We start from the raw sequence: 17,375 nt of genomic DNA on the forward strand, positions 1-17,375 counted from the left end.
GTAGCTTCCTACAAAGTTAAACACACCACATGACCCAGCAATCCCACTCCTGGGTATTTAGCCAAGAGAAATGAAAACTAATATTCATGCAAAAACCTGTACACAAATATTTATAGCAGCACTATTCACAATCATCAAAAACTGGAAACAAACCAATGTCCTTCAAATAGAGAAACAAATGGTGGCACATATATATAATGTATATATACATTACTACTCAGCAATTAAAAACAAATAAGCTATTGATACAAACAACAACCTGTATGAATCTCAAAGGTGTTAGGCTGAGTGAAAGAAGCCAATTTCAAAAGGTCACATACTATATGATTCAATTCACATGATACTCTCAAAATATAAAACTATAGCAATGGAAAACAGAGAGTGATTTTTACGAGTTGCCGGTGGGGGAGCTTTTGATTACAAACAAATAGCATGAAGGAGTTCTTTGGGTTATAGAATTTTTCAATATCCCAATTGTGATGGCAGTTACGCAAATCTATGCATATGCTAAAATTCATAGAGCTAAACACCAAAAAAGTCAAAAATAAGAAAAATAAAGAAACATATATAGCCAACATCTTAGCACACAAAGGTGCACAATAAGTGTTTGTTGGATCGAATTACAAACAATGTTGAAGATCACTACTGCCCATATTCCACCCTGCCCCAACATAGTTGAAATTATTGTGTCCACTGGCTGATCATGTGTGTGTAAGCAAGAATGAGGTTGTCCTGGAGAGAAGACAAGTCAGTTAGAGACATACTTCAGGATACTTTCACCATCACAGACACAGTTATCTTTAAGATCACCAGGTCCAAAACTCTCATAAACAGCACAATCCTTTGGAGGAAGACTATAATAAACATGTGTTAATTGTTTCACTAACTGCCACTCCTTTCCTTTTTCTTAACAGCTCCAGAATCTTCCCAGGTGGGATTAAGCCCAACTCCAAATTTAGAAATGGCTTCTAATTACATTAAAGCAATCAGTCTTTTATTTTCTTTGACCCCTGTGATTGACTTAGTGGTTGGCTCCAGGAACTAAGAAAGGCAATTGAGGCCAACTGGACCCTATTTCTGGATTACTGTGTGAGCTATGACGTAAAATCCCTTTTTTTGTTGGGTTTGAGCCTGGAACCATGTCACTCTAAGGACTGGTTACCATCTTTCAGTGATAAAGAGAAAATCCACTGAGAGAGCAAGGAGGCAGAGAAATGAACTGAGAGTGAAAAACTGGTTCCTGGCCATATCGTTTTCCCCCCCAGTCCAGTTTCCCACTTAACTAGGTGATAAAAATTCCAGACCCCTTCCCAGTCCTGCTAGCCCAAATCTCTAGGGAAGTCCTGGAAAACTTAGTCACACCTGGAGCTAGCCCTAAGGTTGGAGTTTTCAGGAATATAGACCAATAAATTTCTTTTATTATTTCAGAGAATTTGCGATAGGTCTGTTACTTACCAACCAAAGCATCCTAGCTGACAGAAGCCAGCTAAATTTGTTTCCTTTTATTTTTAAAATCGTTTCTTTGCAGGGAAGTAAGCATAAAATCAAAATGGGTTATTATTTACATGCCTCTGATAAGTTCAAAGGACAACCTCAATTAGGACTTCCAGAACAACCTGAAAAAAAAACAGGTTGAGAAATCTCTCTTCCCTCCCACTGCTCCTCCCTCTGGCTCTCCTTTCTTTGATTAAATAGGCATTAGGACACCTTTTCAAAAAGGCTTTTCTGTGGTGTTCAGAATCATTTCTAGAAATTGAAACCTCAGACTTTCCAAGATGTACCTCAGTGCTGCATATCACCGCATACCTCTAAGTGATGGAAACAGCATTCCTATCATCGGACTTGGTACCTACTCAGAACCTAGATTGGTAAGCTTATCTCTCTCTGTTTTTTTTTTTTAATTAACACTTTCCTAAAGGATAATCTGTAATTCATTTTGAATGGATTTCATTGATTTAATTTTTGTAATAGTGAATGCAACCTTGAAGGACTGCTGTTTGGCTGAGTAAGTACTGAGCCAACGGCTAAACTAAATTAGTTTATGATTTTAAAGTATCTTGGCTTAAAGAATGGGACCTTTCTGCTTCCTTTACTAAAATTCAGCCTGAATGCTGGTTATTAGGTTGAACTGAAGTACATAAAATTTCTGAGTTTATGGTTTATGATTTTTTTAAGTTCATATTTGAGAATTTTTAGTTCAGTCCAACAAAACATTTAGTGAAAACCTACCATGTATGAAGCACTAGGCTATAGAAGCTTCAAATATGAAGAGAATAGTGCCTCTGCTGTCTAGGGATTAAAAATCTAATAGAGGAGACAGACTCTAATAACTAATTAATCATAGAACAATGAAGAGTAAATGCTGTCTGAGAATTATAAACAGTATCTCTCTGAAAACACAGGAAAGGGAATAGTTAGATTTGACCATGAGGACTGAAGTGGGTTTCCATTAAAACACAGAAAAGCTTCTACTTGTAAGAAAAATATCTTTCTGCTTTCCACATTGCAATTCCACATTTAATGCTGATTACCAGAATAAACAGTGATTATATCTAGAAATGCTACTGAAATTTGAATGATCATGTGTGAATGAACTCTGTTCAACTAAGTATGAGTTAGCTAGGCAGAGAAGCAGAGCTGAGGCAGGACACTGTAGGCAGAAAGAGAAGCATAGAGGCACAAGGATATGAATCTGATTATGTCATGCCTCTGCCTAATTTTTCAATGGCTCCCTATCAATTATAGGGTAGAGGCCATACTCCTTACTTGCACATTGGGCCTTATGGTTTAGTCAAGACCTGTCAGTCCAGCAGTATCTACCACCACTCTTCCACCTCTCCCTCATGTAAAACGTAGCTACCTGAGTTCCTTGAACAACTCTCCCATCTCCATGACCTTGAACATGCTGCCCTCCACCTGGAACACGCTTTCTCCTGAGCTGACTAATTTTTACTAAACCTGCAAGACTCAGCTGGAGGATACCTCTCCTTAGAAACCCATCTCCCAGCCACCACAACTTGCCCCTCCTGCGTGTTCACATAGCCCCTCATACTCAACTCTGTTGTAGCACTTATCACACTATATTGTTACCATTGTTTCTGTGCAATCTTCCCTATCAGATGTAAAATCCATCAGGAAAGAGACCATGTCTTGTTCAGCTCTATATTCCCAGTATAGTATGTGTGCTGGGTGTTCAGCTAATCCTTGTCAAGTGAATGAAAGGAGATATATATATATATATATATATATATATATATATATATATATATATATGTATGTGTGTGTGTATATATATATATATATGTGTGTGTGTGTGTATATATATATATATATGTGCATCAGAGGATATGGAGATGTAAATGCATACAATAATAATAGCTAAAATTTTTTTAACACTTAACCGTGTGCCAGGAACTCTTTGTAGTACTTTATAGTACATGCATTTTCTAATTTAATCCTCACAACATTATGAAAGAGATACCATTTTACCCCATTTTACAGATGAGAAAACTGAGGCATGGCAAGATAAAATAAAATGTTCCAAACTTATAATGCTGAGGAAGAGAACTGGAATTTGAACCAATGTAATTTTGGCCTAGATCCTATCCTCTGAGTCCCTATACTATATTACCTGTTATAAATGTATGTTATGTCAATGCAGCTGCATATTTCTATGACCTTCTATATGTATTTCTATATATGAAAGTATCTAGGAATATATATCCAGAAAGTACCTAGGATGGATAGATAGATAGATAGAATGATAGATCTAGGATATGAATCTAATTATGTCATGCCTCTACTCATTTCAATGACTCTCTATCAATTATATGGCTCCTTGCTTGCACATCTATCATTCTATCTATCTCTCTATCTCTCTATCTATCTCCTGAAACTCAGTGGGGCTCAAAGTGCTGCATCTACCAATAAATATTAAGTGCCTGCTATGTGTCTAGTAATATTAAATGCTACAGGATGGAGACATTCAAAAGCATTCATGTGTCACTTCCCAAAAAGAGTTGTAACTCTCTTCAGAAGATAAGACATACTGCAGTTAGAGAATATGGCATTCGAGGAATACTATTAGAAATGAAGATTGTGCATGCACAAACCACATTTGTGATCAGAAATACAGAACTAAAGGTATGTCTCACAAAATTGGACACTCTAATGTGAAGAAAAATGCCCACCATGGAAGATTTGGGGGAGGGGGATAGGCAGAGCTAGGTTGAGGGGGGAGACGGGCAGTGGGGAGGGTGGCGTATCTCCGAGCTGGAACACTCAGCAGTTTCTGTTCAAAGCCGTACAACTGACAACTCCCTCACCATCTACCGAGGGCTGATGAGACAGACACTAGGAGTACCCATGCCCAAGTCGGTCACCAGGAAATAAAAGCACCGAATTAGATTTAACGTCAGAATCTTAGTCCTAGAGATGAAATCTGATGCCAAAATTCAGTCTTCTCCCCTCGGCGTGCCTGAGGTGCTTTTCAAAACCTTTCATTCCACAAGAGATGGAAGGAGAATGACAGGCTGAGGTAACTCATTAACTGAAATCCTTCACATTTCATGTATATAATCAAGTCAGTCAATATTTGTCCTGGGATCCTGTTCCATTTTGATACAGAAGTTAGCAGGCGCCAGGGGAAGATTTAGGCTTGTCTTCAGGGGGAGTCGGGGTAGGAGCAGAGATGAAAGGCTGAGATAAGGAAGACTAACAACACCCTCTCCTCCAGCATCTGCCCATTTGAGACTCCACTGTCACACACGTGGCGATAGGAACTGTAGAACAGCAGCCGGAGGAACATTATTGTGCAGCTGTGTGAGGCCAACCAGCCTAGCTTCTCCTGACTTACAAAGATTTTTTTTCTCTTAATATGCCCAACTTTCTTATAAAGGTGTTTCGTGCCTGTGGAGTCAGGGAAGTTGAGATGGAACCAACATTTAGTAGCACCAAGCACTCTATGCATTTCCTCATTTGATGATCACTAACTAATGAAAACTGAACTGTACAAATTATCTATGTGCCATTTCCCTAGGACAGATTCCCAGAATGTTTTCATACAGGGATGAAATAGTCTATAATAGCCTCCCAGCAAGTCTCCCTTCTTCCTGTCTCTCTCCCTATATCTCTGTCTGAGAAAGTCCGATAGGCAAGAGTTTTGAATCTTGTTCCTTTTTCTGCTTTGATAGAAATTAATTTGGTTTTTATGTATATCAGCCCATGAGTTAATAACCAATATTTATATAAAACTTCAAGTAAAACTCAAGAATGTTACCAAGTGTGCAAATGACACAAATCTGGGACCAATGGTAAATATTTTGGAAAATGGACAATAATTCAGTTCAATAAATATTTATTGTGTGCCTGCCATGTATGAGGCATTTTTCTAGGTAACACAGGGATCGAAACAATAGACTAGAAACAAGGGATTTAAAATCCGTGAGTGACTGAAGGCAGAAAAAATAAATACACTTATAAATAAAATATAAAGAAAAGCTGAAGTGCTTGTTCAAAGATGAAAGTAACAGTGAACAAGTCTAGTTATGGGGTAGATCAGGAAACACCAAGCTATAGGGAAGGAGTAGCCTAGATTGGGGTTGTAACTGATCCAGTATCCCTTCCTGGGTGGCTCTGGTTAAGATTTCTATAGCTGTAAACAGTTTTCACACTCTGAACAATGAGCCAAAGGCTTTGTATATGGGGCAAAGGAGAGGTGAAGTCCAATCTCTTGAGTACCAAGGAGGAGCCTGAAACATCAAGGGGCCACCGTGATGGAATTTTGTAGTAGGGAAGAGAGATCGGTGTCAACTCTGAATACCTGGGCAAGTGAGAATTTATAACCAAGGTGCAGGGTTAGGATCTGTGGGTAGAAAATTACTAAGAGGAAACTTCAGGAATAAGGGGCCATTCTGGCTAAACTGACCTAACAGGATTCTTGCTGAAGACAGGGTGGGGTGACTAGACATCTCCTGGGGCATGGTGGAGGAGGAGGAACCTGATTTGATATCAAGTGTGATCAGATATGGAGGGTGAGAGGTTGTGGTTAAACTGACTTAGCAGGATTCTTGCTAAACTTGGACAGAGCAGAGATGAGTATGAAAGTCCATGTTGGAAAAGAGTTCAAAAGAACCTGATTAGAGTTTGGTCCATGAAAGAATCTTTGTCAGGGTTGAGGATGTTCCCACAATCTCTACCTAAAGGGACCAGGGACAAGGCAGGAACCATAAATAAGTGGTCCTAGAGAGCCAAGTCTATTTCTCAGTTTTGTTCTGCTTTCCCATTTTGATAGTAGATATAAGTGCAAGAAATGCTTTCTTCTTCTTTGCTACAAAACAAAAACAAAAACAAAAACACAAAAAACATGTGCAAGTAACACTTAGGAGATGATTGATGGTACAAGACACAATAAATAGAGTACCAGGGATTCCACTCACCATTCTAAATGAAGATGGTAATTTCTCCACTACAGCTAATTGTCATGCATAAACAAAAGTCCAGTGTGGCCTGATCTTCTCACATTTTTCAAAGAATATTGTAAAGTAATTAATAATTTTTAAGTAATGGCAACTCATTTATATTTTTGTAAAATGCTATATGAGCTAGTATTTTAAGAGTCAAAGAAAATAATTCATCTGGTGTTTGTTTTTACTTTTAGTAGAGTGTGTATCCTGAGTTCTTTGCAGTACCTGTGACCCCTTCACACTCACACTCCTGCCACAGAAGCCTTGGCTCTTAGAAAGCAAATACCAAGAACTGACTTCTGCATTTTATGTCATTCCTCTCCAGAGGCAATGAATGCTGCACATCAAGCTGCAAAAAATGGTTTGCCAGGGTGGGGGGGCGGGGTAGATGATAACAAAAAAATACCAGGGAGAAAAAAGTAGGTTCATATTTCAAAGCTATTAACCTGCCAATGTTAAAACGAATTAAAATGAGAAGAGGCGAAATACATAGAGATCAAGTGAGATGGCTTCTCTAATAAATCAGGCAAAAAATAATAAGGACTTACACTTGGTTGGTGGCTGTGAGGAAAATAATTTGGCTGGGGCCTAGAAAAGAAGTAACTTGGCTGAAGGATACAAATCATGGGGTAGACTCTACAAAGCTTGGCAACCAATTGGATCCAAACAAAGGAGAACAAATAGTAGGTCCAAGGCCAAAAATGGATGTTTCATGCCCAGGTTACTACATTCTTTGGATCTGAAGTTTTGAATTTATTTGAGTCACTTACCTTTTATTTTTGATCTACTTCCTTATTTTTTTAACATTTAAAATTTTGAAATATATAGAAGGGTGAATATTTTTAAAGCTAACATCTGAGTAACCACCACACAGATCCAAAATTAGAATATACCAACCCCCAGAAACCCTCTGTGTGCCCTTCCCAATTCAAAACCATCTCTCCCTCAAGAGGTAATTTATCTTCTGACTTTTTTTTTTTAATAGCTTTTAAATTTTTATTTATTTATTTATTTATTTATTTATTTATTTATTTATTTATTTATTTATTTATGGCTGTGTTGGGTCTTCGTTTCTATGCGAGGGCTTTCTCTAGTTTTGGCAAGCGGGGGCCACTCTTCATCGCGGTGCGCGGGCCTCTCACTATCGCGGCCTCTCTTGTTGCGGAGCACAGGCTCCAGATGCGCAGGCTTAGTAATTGTGGCTCACGGGCCCAGTTGCTCCGCGGCATGTGGGATCTTCCCAGACCAGGGCTCGAACCCGTGTCCTCTGCATTGGCAGGCAGATTCTCAACCACTGCACCACCAGGGACGCCCCAGATCTTCTAACTTTTATGGCAATTATTTTCTTGCTTTTTTCTAAAGGTCATGTAACTTTTTTCAGGTAGATTGCCTATCTCCTCTTCATTTAGTTGTTCTTGTGGGTTTTTATCTTGTTCCTTCATTTGCAACATATTTCTCTGTCATCTCATTTTGTCTGACTTTCTGTGTTCATGGTCTCCTTTCCACAGTCTGCAGGATCATAGTTCCTCTTGCTTCCGGTGTCTGCCCCCTGGTGGGTGAGGTTGGTCCAGGGGCTTGTGCAGGCTTCCTGTTGGGAGAGACTGGTGCCTGCCCTCTGGTGGGTAGAGCTGGGTCATGTCCCTCTGATGGGCAGGGCCATGTCCATGTCAAGGGGTGTGTTTTGTGGTGGCTGTGAGCTCAGTACAACTTTAGGCAGCCTGTCTTCTGATGGGTGGGGCTGTGTTCCTATCTTGTTGGTTGTTTGGTGTGAGGCTTTCCAGCACTAGAGTGTGCAGGGTATTGGGTGGGGCCGGGTCTTAGTGCTGAAATGTGGACCTCTGGGAGAGCTCACTCCAATCAATATTCCCTGGGGCTTCCACTACCAGTGTCCTTGCCCCCACAGTGAGCTATAGTCTACCTTCTCCTCCCCAGGAGACCCGCCAAGACCCCTAGGTAGGTCTGGCCCAGGTCCCTATGGAAGTATTCCTGTGTGCTGGGTCCCAGTGCACGTGAGACCTTGTGTGCACCCTCCAAGAGTGGAGTCTCTATTTCCCCCAGCCCTGTGGAGCTCCTGCACTCAAGCCCCACTGGCCTTCAAGGCTAAATGCTCTGGGGGTTCTTTCTCCCAATGCCAGACCCTCAGACTGTCACGGAGGGCTATTTTTATGTGGGAACATCCCTGTGTAGCCTGCGTGGGTTTAATATTTTTTGGTGCGAGGGCTCCTTTTAGTATAGATGTCTGCCACCTCTTTCCTCAGTGTATGCTAGCTGTTATCCCCTTGATAGGAGGTGTGACTGATGTTGTGGTGACCAGAACCTGCACTGGATATTGAGCAGGGCCTCCCCTTTGCTCTGTGGTTGTCACTGCCCTGTCAGGGGTGGGGTCTGCTCCCTAGTTGTCGGAGTAGAGTCCCCCAGATCTGTTTCTGAGCTGTGTTTCTGATCTGCGGTGTGAGGTAGGTGGGACTGACTGGAGCGTTCCTCCTCTGGAGCTGTTCGCCTATGGGTGTGCTCTGTTGTGTCACCTTCACCTGTTGTACAAGCTCTTAGATTACACTGTTGTTGGTACTGCTCTCGTCCCCACCTTAACCATGGGAATGCCTGCAGTTGGCCCCAGTGTCCCTCAGACGTTGTTTTCACCAGGCCACCAGCGCAGATCCACTGAAGTCAAGTCCCAGGATTGCAGTAATCATAGATCTGGACCCGCTGTGTGCACTATGGGGGCAGCTCAGACTCTGGCCTGGCCCGAGCCCCCTGTGTAAGTGCCCACAAAGTCTACAGCTGCTAAAGCTAGGCCCATCTTGGCTGCAGCAGCACTTGTCCATTTAGATGTTCTGCAGGCACTTAGCTTACAAAGCTGGTCGCAGGGTTGTCAATTCGCAGTTTGTGCAGCTGCGAGGAGAGACTTCAGCTTTTCTTCCTTAGTTGCACAGCCCCTGGGGCTCAGCTGTGGTTTCAGCACCACCTCTGCATGTGGGCCACCCACAGGGGTCTGCTCCCGAGGCTGCCCTGGAGCACACAAGTCCGCCCCGGCGAGGAGGGGGATGTGGATGCAGCAGCGGCCGGGGTCACAAGAGCTCCTGCCCCAGCGGGAGCCCTTCCTTATGCCCAGGGAGGCAGGGGCCTCATGTGGGGAGAGAGGCTGCAATGGCAGTCCTGCCCCTTGCAAGTCACTTAACAATGGTGCTTCGCTTCTATGGCAGTCTGGGTTTCCTCTACAAGCATTCCTAGTTGTGGATTTCCTCACTTCCATCCCCTCAGGCTGTCTCCGCACAGTCAACAGAAGTCTTCTCCCCGGGTCTGCTCTCCAAACCCCACATTTTAGCACCCAGCCCCCATACACACTGGTGACACACCTCTCAGCCTGGGGCACACAGGGCTGTGGCGAGGACCATCTGTGTAGGTCTCACTCTGTCCTGCCTGCCACAGACAGTTTGCTGGGCTCTCCTCCCATAGCCCCCAAAGTTCCCCTTCTGTCCCAACTGATCTCCTCGCTGGTGAGGGGGCTTCCCCGGGTGCGGGAACCTCTCCTCACCTTCAGCTCCCCCAAGGGGTGCAGGTCCCATCCCACTTCCTCTCCTCTTCCTTTTCCCTTCTTTCTTTCATCCTACCCAGTTATGCAGGGGTCTTTCTTGTCCTTTTAGGTGTCCGAATTTGTCGTTTTCGCTATAAAACGATGTATGTGCCAAGTGTCCTGACTAAGAATGATTAAAGAAAAGACACATTTCTCTTCTCCCCCAACCCAACCCCCCTATCATTTTAGACCCCTAAGGGGACCTGTGCAAGATCAGTGAAAATTGCCATTGACACGGGGTACCGGCACATTGATGGCGCCTACCTCTACCAGAACGAGCACGAAGTGGGGGAGGCCATCAGGGAGAAGATAGCAGAAGGAAAGGTGCAGAGGCAGGATATCTTCTACTGCGGAAAGGTGAGGCCTTCCCTTCACCCTACACGAGTTATGTTCATGGTGGGTCTGACGTCTTTTCTCTGCGGAAGAATGTTGAACTCACCAAACCCTGCAGGCTTGCAGGATCTTAGTTCCTCGTGTCCCCTGCACTGGAAGTGCAGAGTCCTAACCACTGGACTGCCAGGGAAGTCCTGAGAAGTGAGTTCTTAACTACCAAATTCCTCCATCTTGCCAAGAATTTAGGGACTAATTAGCCCCTTGAAGGTTAGGGAAAAGTTCTTTCTTCATACTTCGGCATTGATTTAAGACAATATGGAAGAGTCAAATCTACAAAGAAAGTAGATTTGAGGAGTGAAGGGAAGTAAGGAGGTGGTTCATATTACAATAAGCATTTGTCAAAACTTCTTTTAAAAGGAGGCAGCTTTTTCTTCTGTATATGCCTATTGTCCATAGATCACTAATTTTTTTTGAGATATAATTCACGTACCATAAAGTTCACCATTTTTAGTATATTCACAAAGTTGTACAACCATGACCACTACCTTTTCCAGAATATTTTTATCACTCCAAAAGGAAACCTCTTACCCACCAGTAATCACTTCGCATTTATCGCTCTCCCCCAGTCACTGGTAAACACTGATCTACCTTCTGTCTCCTTAGTTTTCCTATTCTGGACATTTCATACAAAAGGAATCATACAATATGTGTTCTTTTCTGTCTAGCTTCTTTCACTTAGTATAATGTTTTCTACTTTCAACCATGTTGTAGCACATATCAGAATTTCATTTCTTTTTATGGCCGAATAATATTCCATTGTATGGATATACCACATTTTGTTTAGATCACTATCTTTTGAGAAATTGAAATCTCCAGTGTTAGAAATCACTATCCATTGAAGAGCAATCAGAAAGATAAAGCATCATGATAAAATGAAAGCCAGTGGAAATATAGGATACATATTTACAGGCAGCCTTGCAGGAATAAAACTGTATAACTTTAGAGAACTTGTAATACAATTCTCCTAAGTTTTCTAAAGAGAACAAAATGGTGCTTCTGACTTCACTCACTCCCCATAACCCCGTCCTCCCGACTCCTTTCCAGCCTCTCGAGGAGTTTGCAGTTCCCCAAGTCACCAGCCACTTATGGGCTGTGATTTCAAGGGGCCATGTAGAGCCACTGTCCCAAAATATCAGCCTGAAGCTTTTCACTTTATTATAGCTTTACAACCTGATTCCTAAAGATTTTGTTATTACAGAGTCCCTCATTACAACTCAGCAAGTGTTTCTGGGGAAAAATAAACTTGAACTCATATCCTGAGGACCTGAGCCAAAGAAGCCTGCCCAAAGCTGGAAATATTTTTGAATTTATTAAAAAAAAACCAAACTTTCCTTCTTATCTCCTTGGTAAACCGTTAAAGCTGTTGGAATACCTATCATGATGAAAAAATTGAACTGAATTAAATCACCCATTTCATTTCATTTCAAGGTTGATATGAGTTAACATTTACAAAGCACTTAAAGAGTACCTAGAACTAGTACTGCATGTGTTTGTTGAATAAAAATAGATTAAAACATATAAAACAGAATTTTCAGTTAGATGAGATTTCAACAATACACCAAAAGGACCCACAGTAACAACAAAAACACATTTTTCTCTACTCTCACATTGTTTTCTCTTCTCTGTGCTCTGAAGGCAAGAAAAAACATTATTGTCCAACATAGGAAAAAAATCTAATTTTGCTTGCTCTTACTTGTGGCAAAAAATGTACATAAATTCAAAACTTTTTTTTCCAAAAAACATGTAAGCAAATTTGATGCTCCAAGAAGATGTATTCATTTATCCTGAAGCTCTGGGTACCCTTCAGTATCCCACGTTTTACAGACCTCAAGGGTACACATGCTCCAGTTTGACAACCCAAGGCTTAATCTTTCATTACCTAACACTTTAGAGAACGAGTACTTTCTTTTTCTTGTTTTCTTATTTATGTTAAGCTGTCTACGTTCCTTTTATTTACTTTTTCAGCTTTATTGAGATATAATTGACATATGGCCTTGTATAAAGTGTACAATGCATTGATTTGATACAATTATATATTGCAAAATGGTTACCACCATAGTGTTAGCTAACACCTCCATCACATTACATAATTACCATTTATTTTCTGTGATGAGAACATTTAAGATATATTCTCTTAGCAACTTTCAAGTATATAATACAGTATTGTTAACTATAATCACCATGCTGTTCATTAGATCCCCAGAACTTATTCATCTTATAACAGGGAGTTTGTACCCTTTGACCAACATCTCCCCATTTGTATTCATGAATAGCTGTTTTGTTTTGTTTTGTTTTTTCATGAATAGCTATTTAATTTTTTTTATATAAACTTATTTATTTTATTTTTGGCTGCGTTGGGTCTTCGTTGCTACACGCGGGCTTTTCTCTGGTTGCGGTGAGCAGGGGCTACTCTTCGTTGTGGTGTGCAGGCTTCTCACTGTGGTGGCTTCTCGGGAGCACAGGCTCTAGGCACGCGGGCTTCAGTAGTTGTTAGACATGGGCTCAGTAGTTGTGGCTCGCAGGCTCTAGAGCGCAGGCTCAGTAGTTGTGGCGTACGGGCTTAGTTGTTCCGCGGCATGTGGTATCTTCCTGGACCAGGGCTCGAACCCGTGTCTCCTGCATTGGCAGGTGGATTCTTAACCACTGCACCACCAGGGATGCCCCATGAATAGCTATTTAATTGTTGATCTTTGTTGGAGGACTGGAGGCTGGGGTCTCCCGTGCCACCATTTTGGTGACATTATTGGTTCAGATCTTAGTAGGGATTGGCAGAATTTTCCTGGGGAAATGAGGAAGTGAACCAAATGAGAACAAAGGAGCAGTGAAAAGGGATCTAAACTTTTGCAATAATTTAAAATTTCACCAGCTTCTGCACCGCCCATCACAGTGTGAAGGATCTGGTGAAGACACGTACACAACCATATTTCTTACTCAGATGAAGCACACCTTTTATCAATGAAATGAAAATAAAGTGCCAAGCCAGGTCAGAACCACTAGTCAGATACATGTTCCCTAATTACACAATGAGGAAAAGTGAAAGTGCTAAGAGTCGATTAGGCAATTAGCATAGAGCAGAGGAAGACTTTATTGCTGAATTAGGTACTCTGTGGTTCAGGTGGATCTTTAAATCTCTGGTACTATATTTGGATAAAGTTATACTCTGGATGTCAAGTTATATCAGCTCAACCTATACTCAGATGACACTGCAATGTAAACATATTTTTGTGAAATGAAATGGGTGAATACAATGTGTATGAGTGTTTGTAAAGAATAAAGGGCTGGGGAATTCCCTGGCGGTCTAGTGGTTAGGACTCTGCTCTTCCACTGCAGGGGGTATGGGTGTTGGGGAACTAAGATCCTGCATGCTGCGCGGTGCGGCCAAAAAAAAAGAAACAGTAAAAAAAATGTTGGGGGCTTCCCTGGTGGCACAGTAGCTGAGAATCTGCCTGCTAATGCAGGGGACACGGGTTCGAGCCCTGGTCTGGGAAGATCCCACATGCCGCAGAGCAACTAGGCCCGTGAGCCACAACTACTGAGCCTGCGCGTCTGGAGCCTGTGCTCCGCAACAAGAGAGGCCACGATAGTGAGAGGCCCGCGCACCGCGATGAAGAGTGGCCCCCGCTTGCCGCAACTAGAGAAAGCCCTAGCACAGAAACGAAGACCCAACATAGCAATCAATCAATCAATCAATCAATCTTTAAAAAAATTTTTTTAAGGGCTGCATTATTGTTAAAAATAATAATAATAATGAGGATATTAGTTAACTATCTCCCTTTTTTTCTTTCAGCTGTGGGCTACACATCATGACCCACAGATGGTCCGCCCAACTCTGGAGAGGACGCTCAAGGACCTCCAGCTAGATTATGTGGATCTTTACATCATTGAAATACCTATGGCTTTTAAGGTAAGTTCATATGCCTAAAGGTAAGGCCTCTGCTCTTTGGCAACCATGGGCCAACATCTATGTACGGGAAGCTCATTCATTACTTAGCACCATAGAATATTATGATGTTTTGTTACCGTAAATCAGATAGTACTGACCTAACCCAACAAATGCCAAGAAAGATTATGTGTAGCCAACTCAGGCCTGGATCCCAAGTTTCTAGATTCATAATCCAATGCACTGTCTGTTATATCACGTCTTTGCAGCTATAAACGCTCTCCATCAAACCAACAAGTAGTCTCCTAGCTGTAGTCCACATTGCAGTTGTCCAGCATCCAGACACACCCTTCTTCCCATTCACACAGTCACGAAAACATCCCTGTACAACATAATGTAAAATAATAAATACAACTGAAAACCTACTCACACTCCACCCTCTCCAAAGGAAAATAACCCAAAGAGTAGTCCGATTTTTGAAGCCAGTTCCAAGATCAGGACTTCTAGGTGATATCTATTCCTCTAATTCAAATGCACTCCTTCCTTGAACTTTCTCAGTATATGGACTCAGTTTAACCACCACCAACACACCCAGTATACACTGCTGAAGAGCAGCAGCTGCTTTAAGATTTCACTGAGGGAAGGAGAGATTGAAAAACAAAACTGACCACTTGTCCATGAGGTAAACCAGATCCTGCTGGACACTAAAGACAAGGACTCTCTGCCATCGCAGTGGCCAGAATTTCTTTACACAGCCAACCTGGCTGCCCCATTCTGTTCTCTGGAAGCACCTCCCTTATTAACTCTCCTCTGTGGTCACATCCAAGATGTGACCTTAGCAATTACAAATCCCAAAAACCTCATTTCACAGAAGAGAAAAGCAATGAACTACTTAGGATTGAAGTCCATCAGAATTAGGACCAGATCCTGGGTCCCCTGATGCCAATCTAATACGTGTTCCCTTATACTACACTACCCTCTGCCTTATCCTCACAAGCCTAATAATCCCAATGTCCTGTGGACTACAGTGATTTTTTTTTTATGTCAGGCTCTTGGGATTTTGACCTTAGCGCTTCTCCTCACTCAACTAACTTTGATTCTTATTCAAATGGCAGAGTTCTAAGCTGAGTCTTACAGATTTGGAAAGAACCGGTATTTAAAAGTGAGACAATGAAATTTACTTCTCTGTGGCTGACTAATGACTTGTAAAATCTTTTTGGAGAAGGTAAATAAAGAAATTCTATTTCTATTCTTAAATAGGATCAAGGCTCAAGGACACAGAGAAGGTAAACTTTTAACAGTGAGAAATTACACAGTAGAGTGACATTACCTCCCAACTGAACCTGTACTTCCTGTAATTGAGAAATCAGTCTTTGAAGCCAAAATATCACTTGCTTTTTGAATCTCATGATTCTTTTTAAAGAAAAACCTTTCTCACTAAAATATTTTACCACTTTGTTATTTTTTAAATGTAAAGTTAATAAGCAGACACAATTTCAGAACAACAAAATACAAAGTACAAAAAATCATGATAAGACATTTTAAAAAGACAAAGTTATTGCTAAACAGGAATGAGGGTCAATAGCATGGATTTTTAGAGGGTTGAGTTATTCTTCTAATAATGCCTTACAGTCAGGAGCAGGAAAGGAGTAAAAAGACAATGAGCCTATCCAAATGAAGGGATTAGTAAAGTAAGCACAGTGGAACATCATAGAAATATCTAACATGGGTTCAGACTTGGAGAGGACTTAATTAAAATTTGGGAGAGTAAAAACTATTAATAGTAACAGAGTTCATAATGGAGATACAAAGCCATTTCAGGTCAGAAGTAAAATCAGGAAATGCAAAAAGCAAGAAATATGGAGGGAGTCTGGAGTGGAAATAAGCCTCATAAGTGTTGAGAGGGTCAAAGGGCTTAGAAATCAGAGATAACCAGGGTAGTTAATATGAATGATTACATGGCTTTGAGGAGAAAGGAGTCCTTTTCCTGCTCCCAGTGAAATAGAAGAAAATTGAGGTGAAATTGTCTTTGCTAAAGAGGGCATGGAGAAATTATCACCAGGTGAAAGTTTCATTCAGGTGAGATGGCAGAGCGAAAAATTAGGGGAAAATTTTAAGAATATAATGGATTTTATCCAATTGCTTGATTTTCAGCAACAAAAAATTCCTATTATCAAGGTCTACAAAGACTTCTATGCCACCAACCAAATCCAGTAGACACTTTGTCCTCATATTTTATTTGATCTCTTTCAGCACAGTTGGCTACTGCCTCCTTCTTTAAACATTTTCATCTCATGGCTTCTATGATATCACCCTCTGGTGATTCTTTGACAGCTTCTTCTCTGCTAAACTCCAAATGTTTTGCCCAGTGCTTTATCCTCAATATTCTTGTCTTACTGAGCCATACTCTCTCTATAGGTGATTTCATCCAGTTGCATGGATTGAATACCATTTTATATGCTGAGGACTCCCAAATTTTATCTGTACCCATGACCTCTCTCTGAGCCACTCTCTGAGACTTCTCTGTTCTCTTCAAATATCCACTTGACTGTCTAACAGTCATTTCAAACTCAAACTATCCAAAACAAAACTCTCAATTCCTTGTCCAACCTCAGGAGATGATTACCACCATCCACTCAAGGAATCTAGAAATCATCTTTTATTTCTATCCCATTTCCAAGCCCCTAAGAGATGGGTCCCATTTTTAAATATAGCAAAAAAGGAGAAATCTGAAAGACAATTTGCACACCATAGTCAATCTTCATTGGGAAAGTATCATCCAAAAGTTAGAGGAGGAGGTTTGACACTTACATAGTGTATGAGGTAGAAAAAAAGATGCTGAACTCCTGGAAGGCCCAAAAAGGGAAAGAAAAGAACCACGGGGCGATTAGCCAGACCTGAGAAGTAATGTGCTATGCATTTCCCTTATACTTAAGGAACATTGCATTCATCAACTATACTTAGCTGAAGAATTTCCTCCTCTCAGCCTTAGTGATGACCTTTGGTTTCTTATAAGAGTAAGAAATTTGCTGTCCTCAACTTTGGCCAGGATAGACTATCCAAA

The 17,375-nt window shown here is 41.3% G+C and overlaps 1 protein-coding gene across 2 annotated transcripts in view; it reads left to right on the plus strand.

The window, feature by feature from the left end:
• The first annotated feature begins 1,775 nt into the window (after window positions 1-1,775).
• The window catches only part of AKR1D1 (aldo-keto reductase family 1 member D1), a 32,248-nt gene continuing 16,648 nt past the window's right edge, over window positions 1,776-17,375 (plus strand). For both annotated transcript variants that reach the window (XM_061198083.1, XM_061198084.1), the window contains exons 1-3: window positions 1,776-1,868; window positions 10,228-10,395; window positions 14,219-14,335. In XM_061198083.1, the coding sequence (XP_061054066.1) occupies window positions 1,776-1,868; window positions 10,228-10,395; window positions 14,219-14,335 (378 nt within the window). The remainder of the gene's footprint in view (window positions 1,869-10,227; window positions 10,396-14,218; window positions 14,336-17,375) is intronic.

Source organism: Eubalaena glacialis, chromosome 8 (assembly GCF_028564815.1).
Source record: "Eubalaena glacialis isolate mEubGla1 chromosome 8, mEubGla1.1.hap2.+ XY, whole genome shotgun sequence".
NCBI classification, from domain to species: domain Eukaryota; kingdom Metazoa; phylum Chordata; class Mammalia; order Artiodactyla; family Balaenidae; genus Eubalaena; species Eubalaena glacialis.